The sequence below is a fragment of the Scaptodrosophila lebanonensis genome, unplaced genomic scaffold, assembly GCF_003285725.1.
Source record: "Scaptodrosophila lebanonensis strain 11010-0011.00,11010-0021.00 unplaced genomic scaffold, SlebRS2 tig00000061-arrow-pilon, whole genome shotgun sequence".
NCBI classification, from domain to species: domain Eukaryota; kingdom Metazoa; phylum Arthropoda; class Insecta; order Diptera; family Drosophilidae; genus Scaptodrosophila; species Scaptodrosophila lebanonensis.
The window spans coordinates 4,586,509-4,600,302 of record NW_022060554.1 but is presented as its reverse complement, the minus strand read 5'-3'; the positions used below and the strand labels follow the sequence as shown (position 1 = coordinate 4,600,302).

General features: G+C 39.7%; 1 protein-coding gene across 4 annotated transcripts; it reads right to left on the bottom strand.

Moving 5' to 3' along the window:
- Positions 1–8,760: 8,760 nt before the first annotated feature.
- LOC115624687 (guanine nucleotide exchange factor subunit Rich) lies at positions 8,761–13,600 on the bottom strand. Of its 4 annotated transcripts, XM_030519492.1 has the most exons (3): positions 13,485–13,600; positions 10,548–13,343; positions 8,761–10,457 (listed from the first exon to the last, which is right to left on the bottom strand). In XM_030519492.1, exons 2-3 carry the CDS (start codon positions 13,326–13,328, stop codon positions 8,970–8,972), a joined length of 4,269 nt encoding a protein of 1,422 aa, XP_030375352.1. In that variant the 5' UTR covers positions 13,329–13,343; positions 13,485–13,600; the 3' UTR covers positions 8,761–8,969. The 4 variants fall into 4 exon arrangements, with proteins under 4 accessions (XP_030375352.1, XP_030375349.1, XP_030375351.1 ...); XM_030519489.1 differs by having other exon boundaries at positions 8,761–13,343; XM_030519491.1 differs by having other exon boundaries at positions 8,761–13,343; positions 13,471–13,575.
- Between the last annotated feature and the right edge of the window lie 194 nt (positions 13,601–13,794).

Genomic DNA, 13,794 nt, shown 5'->3' with positions numbered 1-13,794 from the left:
GTTTTTTTATTTTTGTCCTATGGGAGCGACCACTGTGCATCGGTCGATAAAACACAAACGCTGCAATCCAAACTATATGAATTGCTATGGTGAAATACCATGGACGGCAGGAAGAGCTACAAGTTGAATGTTAAATTCGTTTTAAAATGAGAATTAAAGTAATGAATAAATAATGTGCTCAGGTTGTTGTCAATTGCTGACAACGAAAGGAGCATGCGATAATATTCATTTGGTTCTCTTCGTTTTTGTAATCTGTACATGAAATGTACAGAAGTATACATTAGGTTTGCGGGAGCTGAAAAATGTAACAGGCAGAAGGAGGCGTGGCAGACTCCACAAAGTATATATATTCTTGATCAGCATGACGAGACGAGTCGATCTAGCCCTGTCTGTCCGTCTGTCCGACTGTCCGTCTGTCCGTCCGTATGAACACCTGGACCTCAGAGACTATAAGAGATAGAGACACCAAATTTTGCACAAAGATGCCTTATGTGTGTATTCTATACGAGTTTGTTTTATTTTTTTTGATCCCCCCCCCCACTTCCCCCCTGTGGGGGTTTTCGCGATTTTCTCTAACTCCCGTAATTCTTGGAATTTCGCAAATACCCCCAGTTAGTTATTATGTGTCCGTATGCCAAGTTTCACTATGATAGACCGATTTAACATATGACCGATTTTACGTGAGTTCGAATACCGAGAAAGGTAAAATCGATCAAAAAAAATTTTTTAATTTTCTGTAATTATTGTAAACATATGTACAGAGTATTTCAAAGTCGGGACACCCGACTTTAACTTTTTTACTTGTTTTTATACCCTGTACCCAAAGGGTACAAGGGTATATTAGTTTTGTGCGAGTGCACATGGAACACACAGAAGAAGGCTTGGTAGACCCCACAAAGTATATATATCCTTGATCAGCATGACAAGCCGAGTCGATATAGCCATATCCGTCTGTCTGTCCGTCTGTCTGCCTGTCTGTATGAACGCAAGGATCTCCGAAAGTATAAGAGCTAGAATAACCAAACTTGGTATACAGATTCTCCTGAGCCCGAGAAAGGACGAGTTTGTTCATTTTTTCTGATCCACCCCCTCACTCCCCCCCCTATTAACGATTTTCTATAACTTCCGTAATTTTTGGAATTTTGAAGTTCCAAGTTTCATTATGATAGAATGATCGGAAAGAAAGTTACAGCCATATAACCAGGCCCAATGCACACATACATACATATGTACAAGTACACAAACACGCATAAGGCAGGATTCTGATGTAAATGTAAATGTATCTATGCATGCATGGAATATTTTATATTTAATTTGGTTAATTAATTAAATTAATTTAGTTAAATTAAATTAATTAATTAATTTAATTAAATTAATTTAATTACTTTTTTGTGGGGTGGTACAGGGTATTTAAGAGTTGAGCCTGCTCGACTTTAGCATTCCTTTCTTGTTCTACACTAGATTTAGCTAGCGGATTCCACCAAATAGAAATGAATAAAGCAGATATACCAAAGACAGCGTTTACTGTAGGCGGTGGTCATTATGAGTTTGTAAAACTTCTTGTTCGCATGCCGTTTGGCCTTAAAAACGCACCGGCCACATTTCAACGAGTAATGGATCATGTTAAATGCTTGGACGATATTATAATTTTTTCATCCTCATTGCAAAAACATATAAGGTGCGTGAAATAATTAACTGGGACACTACGTTTTAGAGTATAACAACTAAGCCGTTAAATTTATTTTCATGAAACAAATTACTGCTTAAACTTAATAAAATTATGAATAGACTTCAACTAAAATAAAACAAATAAAACTTAAGAAAATATATTAAAAAAATTAAGCAAAATATTTTCAAACGAAATAATTAACTGGGACAATTTCATTATTTGTATCTTAAAACTGAAAATGAGTAAAACAAAGAATTTTAAACTATGAATATATTCTAAATGGAACACCCGTTGTTGTTTAACACCTTAATTATTCGCCCTGGCATTGAATTGACCAAGTTTTGGAGCATTTGAATGTCAAATTTTTCCCATTCCCTAATTATGGCTTCTTTTAACCCTTTTAGAGTTCCAAACTGCCTTTCGTTGGCATAAACCCGTTGAGATAAGATTCCCCAAAGATTTTCTATTGGATTTAAGTCCGGGCTGCGTGCTGGCCATTCTAAAACGGAAATTCGTGAGTCTCTAAAAAAAGCTCTGGTGAGATGTGCAGTATGAATAGGTGCATTATCCTGCTGAAAAATCCAGGAATCACCGAAAGAATTTTCTCCAAATTGCACTAAAACACTCTCCAACAGCTGTACATAATTTTGTGCATTCATTTTATGCGTTACTAGCAGCTATTGCCCGTCTTAACCCGGCTCAATATAATGTTTCCAATTGTATTTATTTTGTGTGTGCATAACCTACCCATATGTTTTCACCTTATAAGTTACCAGTAGGAAGGCATTTAAGGTATTTAAATGAACATTTTCTGTTCTTGACAAAAAATTGTTCAGTAGTCCGTTACATTTTTGTTCTTGCCAAACTATTTCGTTAAACGAACATGACCACTATAACTAATATTTTTTAAGCTCGTTTTCCCCCCTTTGGAGCTAGAATTTTCCAAAAGCCTTTCTTAGTGTGCTCCTACACTATGATGGATACTATGAAAGGATACTAGAGTCCAAATTTCATCTTTTACCGTTTGGGCTGTGCGTTGATCACCAATTAGTCAGGACAAACTGTTTTATATATAGAGATAACGCAACGTTTTAAGATAGACTATGTGCAAAAAAGGGGAATAATTATAAGGGTATATCCTAATTTTAAATTCACATTTGAGTCTTTTCGTGCCATATTGAGTCAATACGGTCACGCACAAACTCGGAATATGAAACACGGCACTCGTGTCAATGCCGTGCAGCAATGAGCCACGATCAAAAAGCACTGACAATTCTCATCTCAATTTGCTAGAGGAAAGCTTTCGATAGTTGAAGCAACCGATACCATCAAAATATCGAAGTTTGAATGCAATAAGCAGAATATTTAAATAACAAAATCGAATTATTTATTGACATCAATAAGAACAAATCATATACATACAATACGCAATACGAAGCAGAATATACGTAGCTCCGTTATTCGGTTTCTGCTTTACTATCGCTTACGCAGTCGTTGCCTAGCGATGGTAACTGTAAACTTTTGGCGTTTTGCCTTTGCAATTAACATTAAATGGTCAAAACGAAAGAAGAAGAGCGAGCTAATGACTTGCAATTGTTGTTTTTTTTAGAGCATTATTTTTTTTACAATCAAAAAACTGTGTTCGGTTGCCCAATGTATACATTAATACGAATGTACATACATGCTATATTCATACACAGGCATACATACACTTGCCCGCATAACTCTGCGTACACACAAAAAAATAGACAAATTTTAGCTTTAACTGTGAATATCTTTTAACATATGCAACTTATTGATCTAAATGTTTTTGATTTGCTTAGATTCGACATTTTTCTTAATAACTACATTTTTTTTAATATTAATATAACAATGAATATATTTTATTTCTATTTTTTAACGAAACCTTTTTGAAAAATGGACCCGCAAAAGTCTGCGTACAAATTGTTTTTCAAACATATTATGTCGCTAAATTCGTTTTTAATAGCTTGTTGGATATCCTTTTCTTTGAAGGACCTCCGCCAGACGTCGAGGCATCGATTCCACCAGCTTTTTTGTGTCCGCCGGTGTTATTTTTTCTCATTCCTGCAAAATTACCTCCTTGAGCATACTTTTGGAGGTAATGTTGTGCTGCCGGATTCTGCGCTCGAGCAAGTCCCACAAATGCTCTATAGGATTGAGGTCTGGAGATTGGGGAGGTGTTTGCAAACGTTTTTTTACGTTATACAGCAACCACAGCCTTACGCTGTGAGCTGTATGTTTGGGATCATTATCTTGTTGGAAATAAAGGAAACCGCGTCAACAACCCACAGCCCAAACGGTAAGAGCTAGAAAGCTGCAATTTGGGGTCAAGTATCCTATCATAGTGTAAATGTGCATTAAGAAGGGATTTTGGAAAACTCGAGCTCCAAAGGGGGGAAAAGTAGCTCCAAAGTTTGTTTGAAAAATCCGCATTTTTCAACCGATCGACTTAAAACTTAGTTTCTAAAATCAATTAAAGAATACAAGCAAAACTGCATACTTAGATTTTCGAAATTTGTATTGTGTTGGGGTTTTAATATTTATTCACTATTTCAAATGAAATGTTTGTGTTATAAATTTAGTCCGATCGATTTAAAATTTGGGTAATGTAATCTACGTAACTAAATCTACAACTTTGCATTCAAGGATTTTCAAATTATGCATTTTACAAAAGCAGGCAAAGGCAAAGGAACAAACAATACAAATTTATAACATTTATATAACATTTTTAATTATATAACATTTTTAAAAGTAACTTTTTCTTTGTTTAGTGCATTTGGCATTAGGGTTTTCATTAATAACTTTATGCAGCAACAACAAATATCAAATATGTTTGTATGAATATAGCATGTATGTACATTCGTATTAATGTATACATTGGGCAATCGAACACAGTTTTTTGATTGTAAAAAAAATAATGCTCTAAAAACAACAACAACTGCGAGTCATTAGCTCGCTCTTCTTCTTTCGTTTTGACCATTTAATGTTAATTGCAAAGGCAAAACGCCAAAAGTTTACAGTTACCATCGCTAGGCAACGACTGCGTAAGCGATAGTAAAGCAGAAACCGAATAACGGAGCTACGTATATTCTGCTTCGTATTGCGTATTGTATGTATATGATTTGTTCTTATTGATGTCAATAAATAATTCGATTTTGTTATTTAAATATTCTGCTTATTGCATTCAAACTTCGATATTTTGATGGTATCGGTTGCTTCAACTATCGAAAGCTTTCCTCTAGCAAATTGAGATGAGAATTGTCAGTGCTTTTTGATCGTGGCTCATTGCTGCACGGCATTGACACGAGTGCCGTGTTTCATATTCCGAGTTTGTGCGTGACCGTATTGACTCAATATGGCACGAAAAGACTCAAATGTGAATTTAAAATTAGGATATACCCTTATAATTATTCCCCTTTTTTGCACATAGTCTATCTTAAAACGTTGCGTTATCTCTATATATAAAACAGTTTGTCCTGACTAATTGGTGATCAACGCACAGCCCAAACGGTAAAAGATGAAATTTGGACTCAAGTATCCTTTCATAGTATCCATCATAGTGTAGGAGCACACTAAGAAAGGCTTTTGGAAAATTCTAGCTCCAAAGGGGGGAAAACGAGCTTTAAAAAATATTAGTTATAGTGGTCATGTTCGTTTAACGAAATAGTTTGGCAAGAACAAAAATGTAACGGACTACTGAACAATTTTTTGTCAAGAACAGAAAATGTTCATTCAAATACCTTAAATGCCTTCCTAGTGGTAACTTATAAGGTGAAAACATATGGGTAGGTTATGCACACACAAAATAAATACAATTGGAAACATTATATTGAGCCGGGTTAAGACGGGCAATACCTGCTAGTTTCAAATATATCAGCTCTAACTTTTTATAATTAAAGAATAATTTATCAGTTCTACAACCTTTCCTATCTGCATTCAGACCTAACAATGGTTGTAAAACTTTGGGAAGTTTTTCTTTTAATGCCAGCAAATATTGTTGGGAAAGCTAACACTTCTGAGTCAGCATCAAGAATTTTGTCCAGGGGTCTTTGGCCTTCGCCAGGAGCAATTGTGATTCTTCGCATGGCAACATTATCTATTTGATTATTCTCAAGGAGAGTTTCTTGACCCCCAGGACAGAGCTCCTACATTTCCACATCCTCATCAATATGGGATGGCTCGCGAACTCTTCGCATAATTCCCTCCACTAACTCTGCATCTGCTTGAGAAGCTATGAAGGGAACAGTCTAGGAAGCAAAATCAGTCATCCACTGCTCATTAGTTACTACATTATGCTTTCTACAAAGCTCTGTATTAACTAAATATCGAATTGCATCTGAAATTTTTGAGGGCCTAATGGTTTCAGCCATGAAATCATGGGAATATTTCATTCTACGCTTGAGGTGGAGCTGGACGACCTCGGCTTTATGGCTTACGGCTTTCCCTCGTGGGAGGAAAGTCACGATATTGCTTACCGGTATGGGGACATTTACTACAGCTCCTTTAATAGCACTCTGGCGCTCAAAACCTAAAGGCTTAATGATCATAAATGGAAGGCGAGGAGAAATAAGGCATTCCTCTAAAGGAGTAAGCCCTTTATTTAGGAAAATTTAAACCATTCAAAATTGAAAAATTTGGTTTTTTGTTAGATTTAATACTGCGGGCACATGTTCTACAAAACTTGAAAACACCGTAACAGAAGGAAATTGACTGGAAAGAATTAAAATGTCCGCACTAAAGTCGTTGTAATTCTCTATGTAGCCACGAGTTATGTTTTCTGTTATTATTTTATCCTGCTCTCTTTCTATTATGCGGCGTTCAACATCGGCTCCTACTAAAGCCCTTCTATCAGCGTCCAGCCTCTGTTCGATAGTTCTAAAGTCTGTGTCTAACCTACGGTTGGCTCGACGCAGAGTATCCGCTGTCTGTTCATTCTGCGGAAACCCTGCGTCCCCACGTCTCTGTTTTTTAAAGTCCGTATTCTGTGTCTGTTCGTTTGTGTGATAAACTACATTCTGCCTACGATTCGATCGACCGCTTGTTCCGGCTCCCTAAACTCTGCGTCTAATGGTTTCTGTCTTCTAAAGTCCGTATTTTTATACTGTTCGTCTGCCCTGTAATCATTATCTAACCTACGATTCGATCGACGCAGAGTGTCGGCCATTTGTTCCGTCTCCCGAAACTCTGCGTCTAATCGTCTCTGTCTTCTAAAGTCCGTATTTTTATCCTGTTCGTCTGCCCTGTAATCATTATCTAACCTACGATTCGATGGACGCAGAGGGTCGGCCGCTTGTTCCGTCTCCCGATACACTGCGTCTAATCGTCTCCGGCTCCTGTGCTGTATCTTGTACTTGCTCCTGCTGTCGAATAGTAGCGTTACGTCTCCTAGTTGAACGCCGCAAACTATTATTAGCCTGGTCATTTACCCTATTTTCTTCATTTGCTCTACGGCTCCTTTGTGCAAGTGCATTCTTACCTCTTTCTGCCTGTGAATAAATAGCTTCTTCCCTATTTCTCAATCGGCGGTTTCGAGCCCGTTGAGAAGCAGACTGACGACTGCGTCGAGGCATATCGGACGGATAAATAATAATATAATATAATAAAAAATAAAATAATAATAAATAATAATGTAATAATAATAATAATAAACAAAATAGAACGCTACAGTCGAGCAAACCCGACAGTAAAATAGTACTCTCCACAAAAAAGAAAAATTAAAAAAAAAATATTAAAAAAAAATAAATTATTTAAAAAACATTTAATTTATTTATTAAATTAATTAAGAAAATGTATTTAATACATGCATAGAAGACATCTTTATGTACAGTTTTACATTTACATCACTTGTCTATGCTTGTTTATATACGTGTATATATAAGGAACAACAATAACAGTTGCGGGCAGCGCTGCAAGCAGAGCATGGGCAGCGATTTTATTTTTGGCTATAACTTTCTTCAGAATGTACCTATCACGATGAAACATGGCATACGGACATAAGACATAAGCACTAACAGACCTAAAACTGATTTCAACATTCCAAGAATTACCGGAGTTAGGAAAAACACGAATTGCGGGGGAGTGGGGGGGGGGGGGGGGGGTGTATCAGAAAAAAACACAAACTCGTTCTGCCTAGAGCTTAGGGGAACCTGAATGCCAAGTTTGGTTATCCTAGCTATTGTACTTGCTGAGATCCTTACGTTCATACAGACGGACATGGCTATATCGACTCGACTTGTCTTCCTGATCAATAATATATATACTTTGTGGAGTCTGCCATGCCTCCTTCTCTGTGTTACATACATTCGCACAAAACTAGTATAGCCTTTTACCCTTTGGGCATAGGCTATAAAAACTTGTATACACAAAACATTAAAACATCTATTAAAATAACGGTAATATCAAAAACAATTTTTGCACATACATATGTATATAAATTTTACTAGGTATGTATGACCAAGCAGTGCCCGCAGCTGTTATTTTGTTACTGTTTTGCACAGGCACACGAGACACACACATACACGCATAATTATTCTACACATATGTACAGAGTATTTCAAAGTCGGGACACCCGATTTTAGATTCTCTACTTATTTTAAATTTTCTTAGTTTTTTTAATTTTTATAATTATTAAACACATACATATGTACAGAGTATTTGAAAGTCAGGACACCCGAATTTAGCTTCTCCACTTGTTTTTAACTAAATTATAACCCGTTGATGCCGAAATACCTCTCTTAAATTTGGTAACAATCTCAGGTCGAATTTCACCAAACTACGATAAAAACTAACTACAGCACATACACAAAGCAAATTTAAGAAATAACAAAAAAAAAAAAAATTAACAAAAATTTTACATTAAATTTCCGTTGTGAAAATCCTTTTGACCACCTCTGTACATACTTTTAGGGGTCTGCCACACCTCCTCATGTGTGTTGCTTACATTGGCACAAAACTAATATACTCTTTTTACGGAGCGGAATCCTGTTCAAAGTCCCCTGACCTTACAAAAGCTTGAAACCAGCCTCACAATCCTGAGGACTACTTATTAAATGGAAACGATAGCGTTAAAATGATCTTTTCATTAGAAAAATATGATTGTATATTTTTATTAACAATATTGCAGAAAATGTCTTCTATATAAATTTACGTACACAATTTGATACAAACATTTTTTACGTCGGCGACGGCATTTTCGTTGTGTGCTTAACCAGTTCAACAATTATTACAACAAAACACCACAAATTACAAAATACAATTACGTAGTTGCATTGAGTACGCATTACATGACCATACAGGCGCCTTCCCGATCTTTGCCTCGACCTTGCTTTTGCAGTTGCGCAGGCGAGCTCTGCGCCATTGGGGTATATGGCTGGATGCTATTTGAATCCAGGGAGAGGTGCCGCGCTAATCGCGGATGCGAAGGTAGCTGCTCAGGCGTCCAGTTACCATTCGCTTGTTGACTTTTTATACCAAACTTAAGAGCGCCGTCTAATGCGTCGTTGTCCAGTGTTGTCGACACATCTGAAGCCAAGCCTTCGCCGCTTTCTTCGTGCGCTGAATCCACCACAGAACGTAATGAATGTATATACTGTTCCAGCAGAAAGATGTGAGGCTGTAGTGTCGTTATAAAAGGGTAATAAACGGAAGCACCATGTTCAAAGGTCCACTTCATAAGATTTTTTAGCGCTGTCTCAATGCGTTTGCATGTTTGTACGGATTCGGCACGTATTACCACATTTACAATACGGCCTATAGACGCTGCATCTTGTAGCAATATTGACAGCACCAAAGCATAATCTGTACAATTGGCCTCAATAAATAACTGCAGCAAATATCGAAGTTTAATGTTCAACTTCTCCGGTAGATAAAATGCGCCTACCAAACCTTCGTTAGTATCATCATCGGAGACTGCTAGCGAGTAAAGACGCCGATAGCAAAAATTGTCGAAAGACATCTGTGAGTTTGAACGTCGGTCCGTTACTGGTAGTGAGATATAGTGCAACTCCTCCTCTTCCTTGATACTCGGTGGCATCTGCGGCGATTGCGCGGCATTACCATTGGGGAGACTAGTCGGTGTGTCCAAATGTGCGGCAACACTAAAGTATCCCGACTCGGATGTTTGTGATGAACTGCCCGGTCGCGTCCCACGGAATTGAGTATAGTCATCTTTCCCCGGTGGAAATGGCGACGGGAGCTGCAGCTCCTCGTGTAGCGTCTGTATCGCCAGCACAAAGTCATCCACCTTAGCTGCGTGCTCCACTTCCTGTGACAGCCAGCTTACCAAGTGAAAATCTAGATAAGCGCACATATATCCAAGGTCGATAAGCTTGTGCTGCTGCAGTAGATGACGAGCATGTCGCTGGAGTATAAGGTCAATGCAAAACGTCTCTCGCTGTCGATCCCTTGTAGAAATTCTGCGCTCCGATTTTCGGCGCGCAACAGTTGGTGCGCCCTGACTTCCACTGAGAACACTTGGTGGAGCGCCTGTGTCATTAGGCGTGCCTATAGTTACAGAGGATATGTCGCGGGTACTGCTTCCACTCGTCTGCAATGGGGTTTGCTTTTCACGTTTCTCTCGCTCCTTCGAAAGGGGTAAATTGCTGTTAACAGTAGTCGAATAGCTACGTTCTCGTCCAATTGGTCCCAGAACCAAATTGAAAACATCCGTGTTTTGATTAACCTGAGCTTGTGTTTGAGCTGGTGGAGCAATTTTAACATTAACCACCATTGACGAGCGAGGTGATTCTATTTCGTTTGGATCTATAGCCTTAAGGAAACGTATGAGATCCTTGGCTAGCTCCCATTTTCGTTGCTGCAGTGCAATGTCCAGCAACATTTTAGCGTATTGCTTACTCACCATTGAAGGTTCCAAATTCTGGAGAATGATCAAATAACTAGCCGCTGTATCTAGCTGATCCGATTGCAGGCATAGCTGGAAAAGCTCCTTTGGCTTACCAGCCATGGAGAAGAGGTATGGCCATAGCGCGATTTCCGTCTTGCGGGCACATTGCACAATAGTTTGCAGGTACACGGGAAACTCACGTATAAAGTCTAGTATGCTGGGCAGTTGTGCATCCGGAATAGGGTGTTTACTGGTCGCCTCTTCCTCTAGGACTTCGTGTAGTAGTAGCTCCAGAGCATGTGGGAAATATGGTAGCGAACGGCAGGATTGAGCAATTTCCCATGCGGAATATCCTAGATTTCGCTTGATCAACTGGCGCAGCACCTTGTGCAGATAAACTTGTGACTTTCGTTCGATAAGCGAAAAGGGCAGTGAAAAGTGCGAAGCTGACTCGTTAGTGTATATCGTGCTTTCATTCTCGACGCCAAGTACAATGACATTGTCAAAGAGTATGACCAACGGGTAAAGCCGCAGTGGAAAACTGAGCATTATGCGCTTGGACATGAAACTGTGCAGGCGTTGCGTACTGGCACCTTGCTCAAGACGTTCCTGCGCAGGCGGCAGGATCGGCAGCCACACCCGCATGCCCTGAGCACCAGCATAGAGCCAAAGACAGTCGCGCATTGCGCAGTTCTCAAGAGTATGCGACAGCCAAAAACACTCAACACATGAAGCAAGACAGGTGGCAAGCAGAGTATTGGGTACATTATGGTAAGCATCGCGTTGAATCATCAAAATACGTCCACACACATTAACAATTATAGTTTCCGCTTGATCTGAGCCTAGCATCTGACCAGGCGGCTTCGTTTCGTTTTTAAGATTTGTCACAGTAAGGGAGACAATACAAGCGGGATGTATACATATGCTCTTTACATCCAGCTCGTAGACGCACTCAATGTCCAGGGCATATGTCGACTTCTTCGTTAGGTTAAATAGACTAACGATGCCATCGGCTGTCAGCAAGATAAGTTGATGTCGAAATACATTTAGACTTATCACGGGTGCGCGCACCTGCAACTTGTGACCAAATTGGTTGTCAAGCTTGTACTCTGCTGGATAGCAGCGTAATTCGTCCGTGCGATCTAGCAGAGAATAACAGCCCATTACTATAAAGCTTTGCCACCAGAGCAATCCACCAGAGACAACAAAGTCTTTCTCTTGCGACTCATTTCCAAAAAGCTTCCATTTCTTACTATGAATTGAGTAGTGGGCCAAACCCGTCCGTCCAGCTACAGCCAGGTGCAATCCTAAAGCATCAATTGCTGCATAGCGTATGGGCCAATTAGTGGCCGCATAGTTCAAGGGTATCTGCAGCAGTGTCCAGTACTTGCTCTCTGCCAAAATGCTGGCAATATCAAGGCTCTGCTTGAGTTCTATGCAGTCATTTGGCTGTGTTTGGTCGGTGTTATTGTTGGGAAAAGAGCTTTTTGCGCCTCCGTACGTCTTTTCGAGATTGTTGCCTTGATTTATGTAAAGATAGTCGTCGCCTTGAAGCAATATATGCGAAGTGGACGTCTGACAAGGATTAATGCTAAGCGCACTCTTCACAAACTGCATTTGTAGCACGTTGCTGTCGCCACGGGGCTTTTCTGTCATAAACAGCTGGTAGCCCTCAGTTGACCATTCCAAGCGGCGCAACTGCAGCGGATTTTGCTTTAGCAAATCTATATGCAGGCCAAAATCCCAACTCAGCGAGGACATGAGCATAGCACCGAAAGTACTCCACAGGGCCAGGCCACCGTTTTCCCAACAGACAGCTAGAACACAGCCGTCTGGACTCCACTTAAGCTCATTAACAGATCCTAGGCAGCCAGGAAGCACATTCTCGTTAAGAGTCAAGCGATGCGAGCACTCCAGTACACCTGTGGCGTCCTCTATGGCATACACCGCGACATCGGAGCTCTTCCGTCCGTAGGCAAGCAATCGAAACTTGTGATTGACACTGCATACACATGCATCTTCCACATCTGGTACCCAACAGCCGTGCATGTGCGCGTTTTCAAAACGGAGATGATTGGCGATAAGAAAGGCCGCACGGCGATCACTAAATACTGCCGCACAACCACCGATAAACGGCGAATATTCCAGAGAAGCTATATAGGCATCTGTGCCAATAGGTGGTTGAAATTTCGTATGCGCCTGCTGCTGTACGTAAAAGGGAATGTCATGCAGATTTATGGTGGCCAAAGCACTCTCTTGAAGGCCCGTTCCAGACTCTAGTTGTATCCATTGAACACGCAACAGTTCACAAGACTGCGTGGCCAGCAACAACTCACTGAGGCTGATGCAGCACGCCGTGGAAATGACTGAGGCAAGCGTAACACTACATATCTCACGCAGACTCAGGCGCGGTATGTTTTCCTTGATGAAAAGTTCGGCAGAGTCGCGTTTAAGACTCACCGTGGGCGGGTCTACTTGCATTAGTATACCGCTCCCATTAGCATCGAAGTCCAGTTGATAGAGCAGCAAAGCACCTTCACTAGTTAATAAAGCCAGTTGCCGTGAATCCGGCTTCCAGATAATTAAATTATTGGTGCCGTAATTCTGCAGTGATTGGCCATTTCGTCTAAAATAGGCAATAGGTATGAGTGGGTTGGCGTACCAAATGCCCAAAAAATCGTCGCCTATCGCAGCAACCAGAATCTTTACTGCATCGCAGCAAATGTGACGAATGTGTGCACTCTCGCCAGGAAGGGCGAAGCTGATGCGCTTGGGCCAGCCGACTGGGAAGTACATCTTTACAAAAAATCACTGCAATGAATAGAAAAGATATAAATATATGACAACAAAGCAAATTTAAAAATCATAAGTAACACCATCACCATATCGTTAAATCTAAAGATCTGTGTAAAGCCAATAACATAAGGCAAACAAGTACATTTGTATTATTACATGCCAAACTCCATTTTATCCGAATACAACTATTATGACTTTCAGAAAGCGTAATTTTTAGGAATTTAAATACATAAATAAACAAATTTCGCTAAGCTACTTCCTCATATGTTTTAGTGTTGTCAAACTTTGACACTTTAGTGATGGGCAGTGACCAGTGCTGCCATTTTTTTTTTATTTAAAAAAAGATTTTTCTAACTGGAAGAAAGGGAAAAAAGTCGAAAATTTACGGAAAAAAACCTAAACACGTAAAAAAGTTACAGTCGGATGTTCCGACTTTGAAATACTCTGTACATATGTTTACAATAAT